This window comes from Apaloderma vittatum, unplaced genomic scaffold (genome assembly GCF_000703405.1).
Source record: "Apaloderma vittatum isolate BGI_N311 unplaced genomic scaffold, ASM70340v1 Scaffold38301, whole genome shotgun sequence".
Lineage (NCBI taxonomy): Eukaryota > Metazoa > Chordata > Aves > Trogoniformes > Trogonidae > Apaloderma > Apaloderma vittatum.
This window is the reverse complement of record NW_009698046.1, coordinates 1-20,932: the sequence shown is the minus strand read 5'-3', so window position 1 is coordinate 20,932 and position 20,932 is coordinate 1. Positions and strand designations below refer to the sequence as shown.

Genomic DNA, 20,932 nt, shown 5'->3' with positions numbered 1-20,932 from the left:
CTGGGGACGGCCGAGGGGTTATGGCGACGTGAAAATACCGATCGGCCTGCGCTGCCCCGCCGATAGAATTAGAAATCAAAACCATGGGGAATGGGCTGCGGTGTTAAATCGATCGAGGGGGAAAGTGTGCAGCCATACGGTCAAAATAAGTTGTAGTTAATACCCCGGTGCGGACACGGAAGGGGAGTAATGCTGGTCTTCCCCAGAGCAGAGCTAGCAGCCGTCTCTTATCAGTAGGGTTTGTCGCTTGGCTGATGTAATCGTGTGTGATGTATTTCCCAGCACTTTTGGGGGTGGTTCGGGTTTTTGTCCCCCTTGCTAAACTAGACGTAGTAAGCTGGGTTTGTGCTGCTTGGAGCAGTAGTTACAAATAAATAAAACTACTGACAAATGAGCTGAGTGTAAACATGAGTTACTCTTGCCCCTGCTATATCCATGTGACTATGCCATTTTTCCTCTGAAGAAGCTAAAAAGTTAGAATTTTGTAATGCCTGACTTTAAAAAAGCTTGCCTCCTTACCTGGTTGGTTCATTCCAACCCCTACCATTCTGTGATTCCTTATAAACAACATAAAGTTTATCTTTCTTGCATTTCCTGTAGATTAAAACATCTGTTTCAAGATTTCCACCAGGAATATTAAGATTATATGTCTACATCACATTCTCCCTCCCTCAGAGAGTATGACAGCTGGTTAGTAAGATAATCATATGAGCAGAACAATTTACAGCAAAATTTGAGATCCTTACATTCAGAAGTCTGTGTTATTTTCAGGATTATTACAAACTTGCAGAAACATTTAACTCTTAATTTCATAGCTGTTGAACATATATTTTCGTAGCTTTTCTTGTGATTACAGTAGGAGATAACATCTGGGTCAGATTAAAGGCCCAGGCATTGCCTCTTAACACCAGACTCCTGGAGTCATATGATAGAATCAGACTCTCAGCTTTTACTGGGGAAAAACAAAACAAAAAACAACTCAGAGATTTTTACAATAAGAAGTGTATTTCCAACCTTCAAGGCTGCAGAAAAAGATTTTGAAAATATAAACAGTGCAACTCAACCGCAATACCTCCCCAAGGCCGGGGCTACATTGCAAAATGTCCTTGACTGCTGAATGAAATAGCCTCCTCTGTTATGCGCTGTCATCTGGGCGGGTTAACAAGCTTGAGCAAGACCCACATGGACAGTGGAGGGAAAGGGCTTCCCGTGCTAAAGTGTACTTAGTGGATAACCCATATCTAACTCTAGTTGTCACCAGTAGATTTTGCAGAAGCTGACTGAAGGAGCACGCTTTTGTATTTATTTGCACTGTTTAACTGGAACCAGAGAAGAAGGAGAGGTTTGCGGGGTGGGGTTTTTTTCCCCTTATACTGTACACTCATAATGTTGCACAATCTGTGATTAACTTCTTATGAAGTACAGCAGATCTGTAATGAGTTCTTTGTATCTTAATCTCACAGCACGCAGCTGAGGAAAGGCTCAAGCTTGGAACACCTGCACCACAGAACACATTTCTCTATGTGCTGTTCTCTCTCATGTCTTATCTGTTTCTGATGGAAACACTCTGGTGTCCTGACTATCCCCCTTGGGAGCCTGATCCCCTGCCTGGCTGTTCTTACTCTTGAAGATGCCTTCCTTGCTGTCCTGGCTGACTGGTTTTATTTTTAGCTTTTGAATATTACATGCTTTCACCCCTCACACTAGTTCATTTCACTGTTTTTCTGTAACCTGAACCCTTTTCTTTCTCGACCGTATTTCCTCCGAGCCATTCCTCCCTCAGTGCAGCCCCTTTCCCCCACAGCCTGCACAGACACAATCCTCCTTTCTTTGTTTCAGCCCAGGTAGCCTTTCTGGAATGATTCTCCCCACCAATGCTTAAGATTCAAGACCAAGCATATCTCTTAATAATTTTTCAGCTTTCCTTCTACTTCATATACATAGAATTAACTCCATAGTAAGGGTTTTTACAAAGTAAAATACAGGGCAAGGTTACCGTACACAGAAAAGCCTCTGATAGGCAGAGTTTCTCTGAGATGATAGTATTCCTTCATTTGAGCTTAAAGTCAAAGTAAATGTGAGTATAGAATCATAGAACAATTCAGGTTGGAAAAGACCCTTGGGATCATTGAGTCCAACCAAATGTGAGTATAAAGGCAACATCTCTAATTTCATTAAGAAGCTCCTTTTGTTGATTGCAGTTATTTTCATTAACCTTAGAAAGAGAAGTCTCAGTTTGCTGTCTCAAATTCAGTCCAAGGCTCCAACTGCTAAGAAATGTGCGCAGCCCTCAGCCATTACCTCTGGACTGAGGTGGTGGCTCAGTGATACTGGAGCTTTCATGGGACGTGGCTTTTACTATACTCAGGTTATTTCCCTGGTTTTGTTGGTGGCCCAGCCTCACAAGCAGTTGTGTCAACCCACAGGACAACGAGGGACAGCAGCTGGAGCTCCTGAAACCAGCAGCAACTGCCAAAGGCTTTGAACTGTGCCTCGAGTTCTAGTGGAATCAATGGGATCTTTTCCAGGACTAGGACCGAAGTCTCTAATGAGCAAAAGCTGTTAGAAGAAGATGGCCGCTCAGCAAATGAATTTGTGGCTGCCCACATCACAGTAGCCACTATCATAATTAGCTCCCTCACTGAATGTCTCAACAGGAATTAATGGGCACGGTGTGGTGAAATCCTGGTCCCTCTCTGAAGGCAATGGCAAAATTCTCACTGACTTCAAAAGGGCCAAGGTTTCACACTGAAACTAGAGCTCAAGTGCTCTCTTGTTCCCAGCAGGAAAATGCAACACAGTAGGTTGGGAAATGGGACGTGACGTAGTGAAAATTTCACCAATGATGCCTGTTACAACCATTTCGCAGGTAAAACGGGACACCCTGACTTGTGGCATCATCACCTTGCCACTTTTGCCTAGGTCACACAATTTACATTTCTGAAGGAAAATGCTTCACCCAACTCTTCCCCAAAACAAGGTCAGGTCTAATAAATGTGATAGATACGCCTTATGAGGTTTATCCTGTGCAGTGCGGTTCACCATGGTGTCCTTCCTTCAGTGAAGAGAGTACCAGATCATCTCTTCCTTCCTGAAGTTCAGTGACAAGCTGACACATTTTCCCCTTGCTTTTACTTCCGTACCACATGAACTGCACCTTTTCACCAGGACATAGGCAGCAGATTTCCTCAGACTAATAGCCGTGTCTCTAGTCCAGAAATTTTCTCCAGGCCGCAAGAACCTTACTTGTTTCTGCACTTCTGTCTGCAGGGTTCCCTGCAGTCTGTCAAACCACCGCAAAAACTAGCACTCCCGCTACTTCTGTGGCAATTTTTCCATCAAAGATCCCATCAAATCCCTTTTTTTATCACAGAGTTGCCTCTTCTTACGTTTCAGTACTACCTTATCCCCATCCCCCTTCCTCTATTAAGTATAATATCCATTCTTTCCTTCGTCTCCTCTGCCAGAAGAGGTTGCCTGGTGCCCAAGATGAGAACTGCATTTCTTTGTGGCTAAAAAAAAAATATCTTTATAACAAAAACTTCACAGAGGAAAAGGTGCTTGAGTTCAGCAGCCCATACAGGCAAGCTAGTCCAACAGGAATCCAGCGATATCCCCAAGAGGAAGCATGAAGTAAGATGACCTGAAAGGCTTGGGCATTTTCTTTACGCCTTTCGAGGAGCATTTGGACTCCTGCTGATGGTGCATCCAAGGTCAGGCTGTCTACCTACTACCTCTTTTCTCCACTTGCATCTCCCAGGGAGTTGAAAACAGCACTGCCTGAGGATACGCTTCTTCAGCGGCCGCGTTTTCAGCGTGAACCATGCAGGATTCTGATTTTAATTTGGCACTGCCCGCCAGACCACAGAGCAAGTCCAAGACTTTCCTGATGAATATTTAGCCATGGCTACATTTCAAAGCCCAAGTATAAAAATGTCATTTGAGAAAGTTATAGTTCTAAAATCTGTGAAGTACTTTAGCATTAGATTGATACAGTGAAAACATCCTTTTAAAAGCGCTTACATTTCAGGCAGACAGACACCGAAACACCACTTTGTTTTAGTTTGCCCAAATTTTCAAAACCAGTCAGCATCTGGGCTCTATTAACCATAACGTGCGTGCCTTTTATGCAACAACAATTTAAGAATATTTCCTTTTCAAACCCCTTTCATGGAGTTCAGTGTTTTGCAATGTGCATTCATAATATTTAACAATTCGGCTTTGCATTGCAGCCTTTGAAGTTTAAAAATCAGTTACTGGTAGTGTTGGATGTTTGCTCACTCTCTTAGTCACAGGGATTAATGACTAGAATTTATGCCTATGGTCAAGAGAGGTAAGTCACTGTGTTACAGTAATTAGCAATCTTTCTACAACGATTTTCCATCTTTATGTAACATGCACGGTGTGAGACGTGTGCGTAGGAAAGAACTCATTTGCAACTTGAAGTAGCCACTTCTGGGCTAAAATTATGCGCCATGGAACTGCAGTTTATGGCAGGCAAAGAGACTCATCCCTCTCCAGTTCAAACTGTGGAGGAAAATTAATATTTATACTGCATATTGATATTTTGTGTTTATATTTGATACTTAATATTTTGTATTTCATGTCATATTTCTAATTTATATTCATATCCAGATCAGTTTGCAGTTCAGCTAAGACACTAAGCACCTCAAGAATATAGCTATGAGTCATCAGTCGTGATACCTTTTCAGGGGTGTTGTTTTTAATAGCTGTTAGGTAAGTTCTCAAAATAGGCTGGAGAAGCAAGATGAGTTCCTCAAAGCAGGAGAGAGTGCCCTCTAACGGTTAATCTTTCAGTGCAATGTCTGCGATGTTTTATGAAGCTCTCTCTTTTAAGAGATTTGTAAGATAAGGTCACACAAATGCAAGATGTTGGAAAAAATTATAACTTCAAGGAAAACCCATATCTTTTTTACTCTCTTAATTGCTTTCTAGGTAGTAATTAAAAATCAGGATGGAGGCATATTCTTGGTAGTATTTTCATTAAATTACCGTTACCTGGGATTTCTTGGAGAAAAATCGATGCCTCTGAAATTCATAACTATTACTCGTACTTTGTTCAGTAAGTTTTATGTTTCACTGTGGGAAACATGTTTCAAGGCCTGGGAAGGTAACATGCAGCATGTATATAATCTCCAGTCTACTTCAGAATAATAAAAACTATTATGACTTCTCTAGAGCATGACACCACCCTTGAGTGAGTAAACTTCAAGGACAAAATTCTTACTTTTTTCTTTTTTTAAAAAAAATCTTTAAATCAACTAATTACAATACAGATAATTAGCCCTTGCTCACTCCTCAACTAATGAAATCCCAAGATAATTGACAATGGCTGATTCTACAGTCTACCCTTTTCTAACAGGCCTTGCCAATAATTTAGTTAGCGAATTTCTAGTTTATTAAAAACATGGTGATCTTTGCGTCAAAGCTACAAGTATTGGAGGGAGTGGCTGAAGTGGAAACAGAGCACCAAATTCTTACCCCTTACCTGCTATCAAGTGGCAGCAGCGCTCAGCGCAGGGTATGCTGTAACCGCCCATGCCTCCACAGAAGATATTTGAAATACGGGCACAGGACAGCAAAAAGCTCAGCACACGCTCGCCCCAGCCATTAGCTAAAGCCTGTTACGGGAGGAGTGAATGTGGGTCCTTACGCTTGCACTGCCTCTGTATCTAAAAGTTTCCATAGCTTATGGCCTGTAAATCATTCTTCATGCAATGAGAGGATGGAAGAGGCAATTATATACGGTTGAAGTCTCATTCGCTGCTTTTCCATCTCCACTAATTCTTTGAATAATTTCCTTACAGTGCAGACTTTGATAAAGACTCTTCCAGTACAGCTGGTGAGTGAGTATAGATGAATGACAAAAGAAAACACAGAGAAAGCCAGACCCACTCCCCAAATATATTTAATATATTTGTCTGCTGTAAAGATATTACTGAAGGTTCGTCATATTCCACTTTGGAATAATTAGATTATATTTTCTTCTCTCAAGAAAAAATAATGATTACAGTGAGGCTATCCAATCCATTCCTCATCCTTCCTTCTTCCAACCCCTCCCTAGGCAAACCCACAAAGAGAGTATTTGGTCACATGGATCTTTGAATAAAAGACAGGGAATTGTGTCTGAATAGCCCTGACTCATAAAGCTCCTTCCAATGCCTTTTTCAGTGTCAGAGCTTTGCAGCTAATGCAACTTCTACTAATTTTTTTCCTTACTACAATTGTGAAAAATCTAATACCTTTAGAATGATATGAAAAGAGCTTACACAGAACAAAATCCCTGTTTAATCTTGGCATATTAAGAAATCTTGTCTTTGAACAATACTTTTAAAATGCTATTTTCCCCAAACATTTTTTTTTAAGATAAGTAAAGCTCTAAGTGTTGAAAGAAATGATGATTTAGAATCCTATCTTCAGTTATGGTTTAGGAATCCTGGCACTTTAACTGGAGGAAACATTACTGAGGATATGCGCTTCCTATGGTACACTGTGCCAGTAAATTACGAACTTGGTATACCAAAGGTGTTCCAGTTACCATGTTTTTTTAAAAAAAAAAAATTAAAAATGGAGCCAAAGACCCAAACCACTTAAAGATAGAAGAAAAAAATGTTTGCAGAGCATTATATACACCAGGTAATTAGTTGTTGCTCCCAGTCCGTGCACTACACCTCAGAGTCATACAAACACAGAATCACAGAGCCGTAGAATTACAGAATGGGTTGGGTCAGAAGGGATCGTCAAAGATCATCAAGTTCCAAGCCCTCTGCCATGGGCAGGGACACCTCCCACTAGACCAGGTTGCTCAAAGCCCCGTTCAGCCTGACCTTGAACACTCCCAGGGAGGAGGCATCTACGACCTCTGTGGGCAACCTGTTCCAGGGTCTCACCACCCTCATCATAAAAAATTTCTTCCTTACGTCCAATCTAAACCTACAGTCTTTCGGTTTAAAACTATTTTCCCTTCCAGGCCTTGCTAAAAAGCCATTCCCCACCTTTCTTATAAGCCCGCTTTAAGTACTGGAAGGCCATTAAACGGTCTCCCTGGAGCCTTCTCTTCTCCAGGCTTAAAAATCCCAACTCTCTCAGCTTGTCTTTATAAGAGAAGTGTTCCACCCCTCTGACCATTTTCATGACCCTCCTCTGGACCCACTCTGATTAAGTCCAGAGCCCCAAAGCTGGATACAGTACTCCAGGTGGGTTCTAATCAGAGCAGAGTAGACAGGCAGAATCGCCTCCCTTGACCAACTGGCCACTCTTTTTTTTATGCAGCTCAGGGTACTATTGGCTTTCTGGGCTGCAAGTGCACATTGTTGGCTCATATCTAATTTTTCATCTATTAGGCCACAAGTCTTTCTCCACAGGGCTGCTCTCAATCCATTCGTTCTTCAGTCTGCGTTGATATTCAGGGTTGCCCCCACCCAGGTGCAGGACCTTGCACTTGACCTTGCTGAACTTCATGAGGTACACATAGGCCCAATACTCAAGTCTGTCAAGATCCCTCTGGATGGCATCCCCCCCCTCCAGCATGTCAACTACATCACTCAGCCACTCAAGTGTCAACCACAAGCTTACTGAGGTGTACTCAATCCCACTGTCTAAATTATTAATAAAGATATTGAATAGTACTGGCCCAAGTACAGACCACTGAGGGACACTACTTGTTACTGATCTCCATGTGGACATTGAGCCATTGACTAAACTGCTTTGGATGTGGCCATCCAACCAATTCCTTATCCATTGAACAGTCCATCCATCAAACCTGTATCTCTTCAATTAAGCAACAAGGATATTCTGCACATACTATAGTTTTTACAGAACAGCAGGGTTGGGGAACCCGCACTTCTCTATTCGTTTGTTTTACCCCACTGAGTGATCACAGTGTACAAGCAGAAGAGCTGTAGCTCTTGGTCTTGTTCACTGCCCCAGGTTCTGCACAGAAAGTTTGGAGAACTCAGCTGTGCATCTGCCAGTTCTCTTTATTATTCTTTCCATTAAATACATACCATGGTTTATACTTCTGTGAATACAAAATATTTGAGACTTGTACCTATGGTGTAGCTGGAACACTTGACATAGCTCTTTGAGACAGAGGACAAAATCATTTTTTTCTGAGATACTGTTTTTTATCGGAAGGATATCAGAAAGGTGTCTTTGTGAACAAAAAGCCCGCAGCATTATGCCACCCTGGGTCCTTGATATATGGATCATCCATTTGTTATTTTGCTTACATAGATACCATTCCAAAAGAAAGTTTAGAACATCAAAATTCAAGATTAAAATTCTCCTGAGTTTCAAATAGGAAGATCTAAAAATTAAAACAAAACACAACCTAGCAAATACAAAGGCAGATTCCCATTTTCTTTCCCCATGCAAAACCTCCAGTCTGAAACAATGTTGGCTAGATGATGGAATGAATGTGCAGAAAAAGAAGGTAGGAGATAGATACAGAGTTGCCACAACTGATGGAAATAGGGTAAACTAAAAATAAGTTGAGCTGAATTAAATATTGAAACAAGATTTGATAAATTTTAGGTCAAAAGCCAAGTGAGAAATAGGCAAAGTCTTTCCCAGAGAGACCTATTTTGTTTTACCAGGACCATCACAAGACCTGCAACCAAGGTAATTTTTAATTAGGATTTAATCAACATTCAATCAGGTGACAATTAACTAAAGGAAAAAAATAATTGAGGTCAGTTACAAAGTTATAAACTTTATCCCAAAAGCAAGACTCATCTTTTTAATTCACCTTTCAGGCCTACTTCCCTTCTACAGTCTCAGCTGGAACGCAGGTGTCAGCCAGCAGCCAAACAGGTACAAGAACTGATGTGTCACTTGCCAGCTGATGCACGGTGACGTGCTGTTGTGCAAGGTCACGGACCTCAGCTCCTGCATCTGCCCACTTTAACTCCATCTGGATTGCTGCCCAGGATAATCTTCTTCTATGTTCCAAATACCTGGTGTTTTACAAAGTCAGGATCTGCTCCAGACATGGGGAAGTAAGCTGCACTGTAACTGCTTGCAGCGTGTATCCACTTTATCGGTTGCCCTTTTTGCTATTGCTGGTGTATGCAGATGGAGTTCCTGGAAATCATTTTTGTTATCAATTGATGGGGTGGCCATTGGAGATGTGTGCTGTCACCAGCAATACCCATTTTTGGCGACTGCAAAAACATCACGGTGCTTGACCTACCCTCAAACTCATCCTTGATATAGGATCTCCAACACACGTATGAAAAGGCCTACACTCTCTCTGCTAAGCATGGCATGTGGATAGACTTTGGCGTTCAGCCCTGCTACTTTTCAAACTCTGCAATCCTCTATAACGTTCCCTTGAATGGGGTATACCCTTGCTTTATGTATTTGTTGGTGAAGGAAACCCACATGTGTATCTTGTTAAGTTTAGTAGGGAGCAGCATCGCACAATCTGTTCTCACTTGTTTAAGAGTGTACCTCACAAACAAATTATATTTTGCCATTTCTAAAACAGAGCACTCCATAAAGGCAACATACAGCATGTGCCAAATCTGGAGTCCTTCCAGAAAAAGAGCCTGAGTTATCACATGGTGGAAAACCATTTGAACTCCTTATTTCGTGCCCTGAAACAAAACAACTATTGTCAGAGTTAAATAATCAGAAGCAGCTGGTAAACTGGTCTTCGGATTCTTCCAGAAATTTTACCTCTGGGCTGAGAAGTCCTGTCATCCTATAACACAATTGTTTTGGAAAGTTATGAGCCACTAAGTGGGAGGACTTGACTTATAGCCATAAACTATATGCGGGAGGACCTCACACTGACATCAATAGGAGTTGCACATACAAAGAAAGAGCAGCACATGGCCACTGAAATGGATCTTGTCATTCCTAACTTACTTGGGCTACACAGGGCTTCAGTAGCATCAGTGGAACTTGGATTTAAGGTTAGGGAAAAAAGGCTCTTTCATGAAAGCAAACAGGAAGACTTACTTGGAAACTAACTAAATAGCAGGCAAGCCTATAGGAAATCTGTGTCATAGTGAGGGGTTTTCTGTCATCTTCCTAGCACAAGAATAAATGTGTGAACTTTGTGCAAACTTTTGGTCTTGGCGTCGTTGAGAAAAGTTGCAAAAATTGTAGTTTCAAAAGTCGAAGCACTGCTGATCACATACTGGTGTTGCTCCTGGTTTCTTTTGAATGTTCATCCAGAAGTCAGCTGCTTCTCTGATGTGGCAGGCACCAAAGCACCTTGTAAGTGCTTATATAGCTATCTTTACCACCCTAGCATTTTGAAGACACATTTCTGTGGTCTTCAGAGTGACTGTTCAAATCAGCAAATGTTTCAAAACATGCCTATGGTTTAGCTAGTCTAACCTACAATGTCTTGTAGTTGTTCTGGATTTTAACAGCTTGTTAAACTTGAGAAAATACGGAGCATAAATTATCCAATGACTATTCCTGGGTATTGTCAGTATGATAGAATTTCTGATATTCTATTAAAAACAAAGCAAACTAAAAAGAAGAGGGATCAGATCACCCTGGCATGGCGTATCTAAATGCTTTTGCCACTTCAGAGAATGACATTTTATGGTTGGAAGGAGAGGAGTAACAGAACAGAAAATAATGCACAACCCACAGGTGGTGTTTGGGATTTTTTTGTGAAGTGAGCCAGTATACAGGAAACAGTGATCCAGAGTAGTTGTATTGTAACTAAAAAATACATTTGTTTATTGTTTATAATATCTACCAAACACAAAAAGGACAAAGAGCAGCAGTTTTATTCTTTGCACTTTGGTATCCTAGAAGAAGAAAGCAAATGTAGACTGCGAGTTTATGAGTGAGTGTAGGCTTCCTGAAGATGAATTTTCAATATATCCCAATCCTTCAGGGGGCCTACCCATCAAGAGGCTAATAAAGCATCTGGGAACAGCATGTACACTCCTGAAGGGATGTGCAAGGCTTTTAAACAATGAGGGGATGCAGCCATTCCAGAAGTATCAATGAACAAGAAGGCAGAGAGGTATATTAGCTATATGAGAGGAATGCATAGGAAAAATCCCAACACTCTAGGCCAATTTCAGGAGCATGTCAAAGCACAGAGAATAGCTCCTGCATATGAAAAGATACTTTGTGGAAACTGTTGACTGCAATAATCACATTTTAAACTCTATGTTTGTATCAGCATAGAGTGTGGGATGGTGGGATCAAAGCAGTATCTAATGGCATCATCAGATTCAAATCCGCTAAGGTAGTTCTGCAGGAGGAAGGAAGATTCAGGTTTGCAACTGTCTTCTCATGTAATTTTTTTGGTTGTTGTTTTTTCTGTTTGTTGGTTAGTAATTTACTTCAAAGAATCCTAAGTATAAGCATTTCCTAGGCTTACAGGAATTACAATACACTGAAGTACTATTTGAGGAGAACATGCCATACTGTGTTTGCAGCCCTTTGAGGTAGGGACTATGCACTCCTCATCCAACTCAAACAGACCTGCAGTTTATTTTTTATGATTGTTTGCAGTGGTTATAAAATTTGGGCTTTCTATTTGCCTTACTGTATAATACCACAAAACAGTTTTGTACACAAGAGTTTATATTTACCCATCTTATGGGACTATAAAGCAACAATATAAAACCAAGCAGCTACAGTATTTATTACACTCTCCAGGTCAGTTGAAGTCAGTCAGCCATAACTGGTTATCTTTATGAAGAGCCACCCCAAGTGCATGGGTTTTCATCATATTGTGATGGCTCATGATGCAATTACCTGTGTTGGGCAAAGTTAAGACTGTAGGAAATGTCAGTGGAGAAGCAGAAGAGCATGCAGAAGTTCTAAATAAAGTGTTGAAAAGCATAACAAACTGGATGGATTTTTTTACAGTCACTGTTTCGCTTCTTTCTCTTTCATAATAAAGACCATTATCCAGACAAATAAATAAACTCCAAAAATGCCTATAATTAAGCACCATAATTGAAAGAATAATGATGGAGAATCTCTCTCTCCTGCTCTACTAACTGGCCATGCCAATATGTGACTAATAATGCCATTTGATCTAACATTATTAAAATAGACAAGATAATATGCTTAGTTTTGTTGTCTTCTACAGCTGTTCATTACCATTATATGATATAGTAAGAAGTTTTAAAAGTGTGTATATATAATCCTCCACCCAGAATCTTCTAATAAACAAACGAGCTTTCGTATAAAAGTTTTTTGCAATGAAATAGTCATTGACTGGAAAAAAACCGAGCTAACTAAAACATTTTTAAATTGGCATCCTCAAAACTTGTCAATTCTATTTAATAAACTGATGTTGCCCTCTAGTGTTCAAATACAGCTTGTAAATGCCCCTCCAGAATGATCTTTTCTCAAGCATAGAAAAGGATTTTCAATGTGAGAATACTTAAAGTCGCTCGTTTCACTCTAAAGTTGTGAAAGAGCACTCAGCTTGGCATCTTGGTTCTCCTGCCCTTACCTGCTTTGCTTCTGCCGTTCACCGTGCTTGATATACGCTGCTGTTTGAGTCGCAGGGCACTGCTTCCAATGATATTAGCCAAATACGTGCCCAGTGCTCTGACAGACCCTGAGATATATCTGCTTGCCTTCCCTTGAATGTATCTCTACTGTACTGTACCATATCAATTAATACCAACCATCTCTCCCTCCAACAAATTAGTTATTACAGCAGAAACGGACAGAGTGGATTCAGGGATTATTCTCAGCACCACTCCTGCAACAAGCTGCCAGGATGACATCAGCTACATAGGCTTCTCATGAAGTTGTAGCTCTTTTGAGAGCAAATCGTGGTCAACCTCAGATCTGCCCCTGCATTTTATAGATAGGCCTAGTACTTATCATTTTATTAACTCATTTTCCAGAAATGTTGTTCTGCTTGGTCATGTTCCTTGACCAGAAACCTTTGAAAGTAACTATTAAAAAAAACCCCCAAAACTGAAAGAAACTGAGGCTAAACAAAGTGCAGTCAGCAGAGAAGGTGATGAACGTGAGAGACTTTTCATTTGTAATTTTGTTCACTTTTAAGATGTTATCCTCAATGTTTTTCATTTGAGTATTGTCAGACTTGAGCAATGTAGAAGACCAGCTGGTTTTGTATTTATAAAGAAATTGGCAGCCCCCTTTTAGTAAGAATTCAAGTTACTGAGATAAGGAACACTGATTTTTATTTGATCTTTGAATAAGGAAATTTTCAGAGAATTTTCTGCAGAAAGTTATTGTTACAAGGTCTCAAAAAGCTTGCCTTGAGGCCATTTTTGGATCACACCTGCTTCCCACTGCACCAAGCTTGACAGATCTAAGAACATCTTCGACATGAGTCATGTTCCATATTTTGTAATAGAATTACTTCCTTGTATTCATGAGGCACCCTTCCTTCTCTGTCATGATGTTTGTTGTTGATTATGCTGCCTGCCACACAGGTACTTTGAAATCTGGTCTTTCATTCTAAAAACAGGTTTCGACTGGATGTATGTGAAGGCAAATGTGAATAATACAAATGCTCACACATACTCTCATTCATCTCTTGTGGCAGAGGTGGGGAAACACAGAGCATCTATGCTTATTACTAGCCCCTGGAAGATGACCCTAGAAGTGAAGAAGGTGTGCTTTGAGAGCCAGTAAGAGCTCCATGTGTTCAGGTAGGACAGCAAGTCCAGCACTTTGCAAGGAGCTCTTTTGAGAGCCATCAGCCCTGTGAGGGAAATAGCAGAACACCAGAAGCATGAAGATAGCGCAGCCTTGTTCATCTGCTCCTGCTGTCTGTAGAAAACATCTTTGAGGTTGGCACCATCCTACAGCATCACCACTATTTTCCTTTAAGACTTTTCCATCTCCCTTTAGATGTTCAGCAAATGGAGACCACACCTTTCTGTGTGTCTTCTGCCAATAAAGGTGTGTGTCTTCTGCCAATAACACACCTGTTTTCTTTGCTAAGGGGACAGTTTAGCTCAGTCAGTTAGAGCATGGTGCTGATAACACCAAGGTCACGTGTTCGATCCCCGTTTGGTCTCCATGTGTTACTTGATCTAGTTGAGAGGTGTCCCTGCCCATGACAGGGAGGTTGGATTAAATGATCTCTAAGGTCCCTTCCAGCCTAGGCCATTCTGTGAAGCCCCCTCCCAAGTTTCTGCCTGCTCTGCGACCAGGTGTTGCATCTCAGGTGTCAAGGACTTAGGTGTATGAGAACAGATTCTCTCTCACATATCTGCCAAGTCACTTGGTAGTGCCGTTTGTCACAAAAGGGTGTGATTGCAGCTTGCTTTACTTTGATATGATAAAAACTCTGTCTCTGTGACACACGTTGCAAACAAAGAATGTGCTACAAGGAAAAGTCAAACTCCAATTTACAGCACGTGGTTTTAACGACAGTTTGCAACGCATGCAGAAAAAAGCATTAAAGACACACATATATATACACACTAAGGAAAATTAAGCCATGTTATGTGTACTACAATTTTTACTGTCGGTAACTGAAACCATCTGAACATAAAGCTCTACTACTATGTACTTCTTTAAGGCTACAAATGGATTGCGAGACAATCAAATAACACTATGGCATTTGGTGCAAATAGCACTGAAGACGCTCACACACTGTACAGGTATTCAATTTATTAGGTGTACTTCTTTCTATTAATCTTGTCACAGTGCAGGTTAAGCTCTTGAAATGCTTTTTCTCTTTAAGTATAAGACCTTTTTAGCTTAACTTAGATTTGAGTGTTTATTTTCAGGATTTGGTAGTAAATCAAAAATTATAGACATTATAGTTCAGCATAGAAAGAGCAGTTCTCTTCCCCACCAAAGCCATCTGCCGCTTTCCCATTAGCGGCCAAAAATCCATCCTCTTCTTAGATTTCAGCATCTACTGTTCCGTTTCAGAATTGTCCTCTCAAAGATGAGAGATGCTCCTCGCAATCTTATTTCCTCTCCTCATCATACATCAGAATACATTCCGTTGATCAAGTAATCCAGCCTAGTATAATGTCTCTTCTGAAGAGATTCCTGTACTTTTTTCCACATCAGTGCAATAACTAGCAATAAGAATATCACCCCAAAAAGCAAAGCTGCTACAAGACTGCTTTTTTCTCCCAGCTGAACAACATCTTTCCCTCTCAGGAAACTCTTTGGCAGGTAGCTTTGGGCATCAGATAGGTTGTATCCCTGAGGGTCATTTTGGGACGCTCTTGGGGAATCAATAGTAGACAGAGTGAAACCTGATAAAGAAAGGAGGGTAACACGGCTGGTATAGTTGGAAAAGACAACCGTTGGCTCAGGAGAGATGGACAGAGTTCTCATCCCTGACAGGGCAGAATTCACGGTCATCTGCTTGGCTGTGGAAGTAGAAGCAGAAGCTTTGGGACTGGAAAGAGGAACACGAGTAACTGCAATGCTGGCGGCAGGGACACCAGGTTTAGCTCTAGTGGTTGCAGCAGGAGGAAAGGTAGCTGTGGTGGTGGTGGTGACAGTAGCAGGTTTAGCACCACTAGGATGCAGAGAGGTTGTATGAGATTCCAGTTGGGTGGTACTTGTAGGCAGAGGAATCAGAGTAGTACTGCCGGGTTCAGGAACACTAGACTGAATGGTAGAGAAAAAAGCAGAGGGGTTTGCAATTTGGACAGCAGGAGATCTATTCGGTGGCAGGTTAATTACTTTCTGCCTTGAGATGGGCTCTAAGCTCTCTGGATGTTTTGCCTGTTGAGATTCAGGAAAAACTGTATGAAATTCAGCATTGTCTAAATGCTCCATGTGGCTCTGGAGTTCAGAGGCCTCATGAAAATTAGACTGCAAAGCAGTGGTACGATTCTGATGGCTGGTCTGGCTGTGAGAAATAAAGGCTCCAGCATCCGAAGACAAAGAATACTCATTTGAAGAAAAGTCCTCACTATTGAAGGATGTATCCTCTGGAGCATGAGTGTCTGGAAACAGAAAGGAAATACCAGTAGTTAATTATCAAATCTATTTTTGACTACCACAGGTTTACTCTATTTTTATTTGTACCACTGAGTTATAAGGGGGCTCCAGAAAGTAATGACTAAGGAAACTGAGGCATCATTACTTTTCTTTCTTTAAAATACACACAATGACTTTTGAATTCTGTCTGTCTCATAAGACTTGCCACCCTCAAGCCTGGGCACATCAGACCCTGACTGCAGCTTCTTAGAGATTTTACCTGTGCAGAGCAATCATCCCAAGCTGGTTGTTTTATACTCATATTGCATGTACATAAGCACTTACTTAGAGCTGAAAAACAGAGTGAGGCCCACTGCCTTCAAACTATTCTCAGCCTCCATTAGTTAACAGATATCACCAACCTCACTTTTACTTTTCAGATGTACACATTTCCACCTAGCCAAGATGATGATATACTCTCCTTTTTTGTAATATCCAAGCACCCTGTACTTGCTTGGCACAATTCAATTCACATACCAAAATTGCCTTATGATACAAGGTGGCAGTAACACTTTATACACATACTGATTTGTAGGAAAGACCTGAGCTCCTACTGCCATGCTAGAAGAAAGACACTGCTCCAAAAGTCTCCAAGGTATTTGCAGTGAAGACCTCTGGAAGAAACAGACTACACTTTATAATGTCTCCAGAAGTCAGTATGTATTCCTCGCAAAACAGATAGGTGGATTTGAAAGCAGGATAACAGTGTTATGTGACAGAAATTCCAGACAAATGATAATTCTAGCAGCTACCTGATTCTACACAGGTATTACAGAGAGACTCCAGGTGAGCAGGAGCTCTTGGAAAGACTACCTAATTGTTATCGTTGAGATTTTTACATATGAATAAATAAATAATCCTATTTATAATCATTACATATATTATCATTCAGCTGCCACACTGAACACTTAATAGGGTGCATGCTCTCAGACAGTTCTCTCACTTATCAATTTAATAGAAAAAAAAAGACTTGTTAATTGCACTGGAATTGAAATAAATAACAAAAAAGCCTGTGATTATTTTCACTGTCACTTCTCTACTAGGAACTCTTATCTAGAGGGATAGATTTATTTCAGTTTTATTATATGTACAAAGAAGCCTAACTGGCTGCTAGCTTAATGTATCTTTTCAAGCCTTAAGTGCAAAAAAAAAAACCAAACCAATCCCCAAACCAACAAACCAAAAAACTGACAATGCTTTAACAAGAGCACAATAACAACTACTTCACTTGAACCACAGGCACTAATTTTCATTCTAATCTGTCAGGCTTGTTAGAAAGGTAAGATCCTAAACACAGATAATAGACCCCACCCACAAGGTCTGACTTAAGAGGAAAGGCACACTCTGTTTTTAGAGAGTGGCCTTAAGTGACAAAATGCTCAGTTATTACATAACCAGAAGCTGTATGGCCAAAGACACCCAAACCCTCAGCTGCTTCTGCAGCTCTGGACACCTTTGCACACCAGCGAGGAAGTGGTCTGTCACCACCATGGCATCAATCCCCAACTCACTTTTAACTTGTTCCCAGTGCACTCCTATGGACGCTCCCTCCTGTGCATTTAACCAGAGGGTGGATGTGGTGTGACAGCTATAAAGCACTCGCAGTGCGCTATGTCATTTCCAGTTCACCCGCCTGGGCAACAGCTAGAAAAGTGCAGAGCAGGCACACAGCGTTCCAACGGTGAGTGGAGGGAGTACAGAGACGCTAGGTGATGAGTCCCACCCAGGGGTATCACTTGGACTGACTAACCTAACTGCCTGCATTAACTAACTCTACTCCACATCATCAGCATCAAACATTGATTTTATAGGATTTCTTGTCTACTGTTTTAGACTACAAGCTCCCAAATGCAATTGCCCCAAACTGTCACGTGCGAGGCACTGTCACAGCTGCGGTACTAGGATAAATACACTTGTTGGTAAGAAAGAACAAGGGCACTACACAAGTCAAACTGTGATAATAGATTAAAAAAAAATACAAAGTGGTCCTGTTGATATCTCAAATCAAATAAGCTGCATTAGAATGCAAATTTCAGGTCATCAAAGTTAAAAAACAAACTAAACACCTCCTGAATATACTTTGATAGAACCCACCAGTCTTGGCTGGGTATCTTAGTGGGGTGGAAAAGACAAGCGCAACAAAAGCACTAGAACAACAGAAATCAGAAATGTAATTTCTTTTTTAGCAATAGGTCTTTGCAGCTGAGACCAGGATATGTTTTGCTTCCCAAGCCATAGGTTGTTCCCATTAGTCAGTAGCCAGAAGAATAGTTAAAAAAAAAAAAAAAAGCCAAATACAGTTTCATTATTAACATAGCATCAGTATTTTAAGTTGCTTAACTACTATAAAGGATCTTTCCCCCTTTTAGTCTGATGTTCAGTGTAATCACATGCAGATTCTTATATAAAAAAACTAAGCTTGAAATGTTTGCCAGTACCAAGACTACTCAGGTGCTACCTTTGAAACCTTATTAGGAACACAAGGTAAATAAGACAGCACAATCTTTCCATAATTCAGTGTTCACAGAACTTAAAGCAAAATGAAAAAGAGATGGTATATGTAATCAAGTTGTTAATTGAGCATTACACTACGTGCAGGATGAAAGCACAAGCACAATTACACTTCTCGCTTCTTTGTTTGAAACCCCTTCTCAAGGGAGAAGGAGCTGGAGAAAAGAATAGTTCTAACAATTTTACAGGGATGCAATTCATTTGTTGTGCATCACTTTTGCCCAATTCCTGTGTGATTGTGCTTGCACAAAAATATTTGGTAACATTATGTGAATAATCTTTCTACATATCCTGCTCTTGCTTCTTGCATAGTTTCACCTGGAAAAGTTCCCTTTTTCAGCAAAAGTCCAGTCTCTGGAAATACAAAACTTCTGCTCTCTCAAAGAGCCACACTGAAACCACCTTGTGAACTCTTGGCAGGAGGAGAGTCTAACTATCAGTTTCTCATCTGAGCTGTTCAGACAGGCCTGGTGCAAATTAATGTCAGTCAATAAGTAAGACTTACTATTAAAAACCCCACAGCATGTGACAGATGAAGAGAAATTTCTGAGCGTGTAGCCCACATGCCATAAAGCTTTGAGTTTAGTCATTTTTCATCTGTGCTTCAGGTTCCTTAACTGAAAGCAGAATATAATGATTACTACGGCTAATTACTCAGTAACATCACACTGGTGCTTCAAGGCTTGCCCAACATCTGCTCCATGTTTCTACCTGTCTGTATATGTTATTCAACAGTGCAGCAAGGATCCTTTTAATATGCAGGCAGCTACAAGGGCATCGTAATTCCATTGCTTCCAGTGATACTCTTCAACATTATGTGCAGGAAATTTTCCTTGTTGAATACATCAAGATGGAAGCACCTTCTTTTTGTTTTAAGCAAGGGAAAACAATGAGGAATTCTCAATCTCATGTGAAGGAATTTCATAAGGGACAAGATGTTATTCCAACCAGGAAGCTGGGACCATACAAGAACTCAACACACACCTGCCCATCCACCTTCCATGAGGCAAAATATCAGTATTTTCAAATTACAGTCCTTGGCTTAGAACATTTTACTGAAAACACAACTCCCAAACATTTTCCGGTCACTCTTGAAAACTCACAGGCACAAAAGTGATCTTGTGTGAGGACTGGTGGCTCTTACTATTATTTACCTCTAGTTATCTTGTAGCTTACAAGTCCTGTTGCAGGTTTCATCGGACAAGCCTCTGTGCTAGGGCAGTAAAACAGGTAGCAGTTGGGATGTGTGCTTGTCCTTCGAGCATCAAAAATCACCAAATTACATTTTTTGTCTCCTGTAAAACATGATAAATACATGTTTTGGCAATAAGAACTTTTATAGCATCTTGATAATGAGCTCTAGTTTCTTAAATTCATTTTTACTCACGTGAGTAAGAGGAAAAATACTAACACATAGCATTCCTACAGGAAAAACTGCCCAGGACTGTGAAAGAATGGCCCAGGGCCAATGCATGAAAGGTCACACCTTCCTCTTCCTGTACAGATGAACTTGGGGAAATGGAGAGTCTAATCCTTCATCCTCCCCTCAACCATGCCACACTGGCAGCACTTCATATAGCAATTTCTTGCTTACAAAAAATCTGAAAACCTCCTTGATGGGGAAGAAAATTATATGCTTTTCCCATCACACCCCGGAAATCTCTTGGCTTGTTGCTTCTCAGCAGGTTACTTTTACCATTGTCATTCTTACTTGCTGCTCTACCTCCTACTATTCCAAGAGCTTGATGCAAATCAGTTATCTCAGAGAATCACAGCATGTTTTGGGCTGGAAGGGACCTTTAAAGGTCATCTAGTCCAACCTCCCTGCAGTGAGCAGGGACATCTTCAACCAGATCAGGTTGCTCAGAGCCCTGACCAACCTGTCTCCAGAAGCCCTCTCACTTTTAGCTAATATTAAACATAGCACAAAATGTGAGCTACTTCATAGTACATCTATCAAATACAGCATACACATCTTAAAGTTTGGGGATCTGAGAGGTTTTAAGATTTTAAACTATCACTGCTTCTTTGCTGCAACTATTTTCCTGAACACTACAGGGTGTTAAGACCTAACATCACGCTTGGCGAAACACAATAGCAGCCGCAAGCCCTTAACTAGTCGTGATAAATTAATGATAAATTAACGTTTCTGTGCAGAACACGGAGAATACCACGGATACACTTGAACACCATGCGAGCCCCCACTTCAGCAGCAATTTCCCAAGCGTTCCTCCGTACTTACAGAAAAGACCGAAGAGGAGCCGCTTACCTGAGAGTTTTTCTGCCGAGCAGCAGGCGCGAATGCAAGCCTCTGCGGTGGAGGCGTACCTGGGCTCTGCACCCCTGATGCCTTTGGGCAGAGATAAGTTTATATCGATGATGGCATTTTCCATCTTCTCCGCGGAGCACTCTTGAGTCAGGCAGGGTCCGGCCATCACGCAGGTGATCAGCAGCAAGCAAACCG

The 20,932-nt window shown here is 41.0% G+C and overlaps 1 protein-coding gene across 1 annotated transcript; it reads right to left on the bottom strand.

Moving 5' to 3' along the window:
- Nucleotides 1-14,940: 14,940 nt before the first annotated feature.
- Nucleotides 14,941-20,903, bottom strand: MANSC1 (MANSC domain containing 1). The gene is made up of 3 exons (XM_009877860.1): nucleotides 20,738-20,903; nucleotides 19,623-19,763; nucleotides 14,941-15,923 (listed from the first exon to the last, which is right to left on the bottom strand). Exons 1-3 carry the CDS (start codon nucleotides 20,901-20,903, stop codon nucleotides 14,941-14,943), a joined length of 1,290 nt encoding a protein of 429 aa, XP_009876162.1.
- Nucleotides 20,904-20,932: the final 29 nt, after the last annotated feature.

What these genes read in the sequence shown, in the direction of transcription:
- MANSC1 (XM_009877860.1), bottom strand. Translation starts at nt 20,903, where the DNA reads ATGGCCGGACCCTGCCTGACTCAAGAGTGCTCCGCGGAGAAGATGGAA. An exon ending in CTCGGCAGAAAAACTCTCAG is followed by an intron (nt 19,764 to 20,737) that starts GTAAGCGGCTCC and finishes CATGTTTTACAG; the next exon opens with GAGACAAAAAATGTAATTTG. An exon ending in AAGCTACAAGATAACTAGAG is followed by an intron (nt 15,924 to 19,622) that starts GTAAATAATAGT and finishes TTCTGTTTCCAG; the next exon opens with ACACTCATGCTCCAGAGGAT.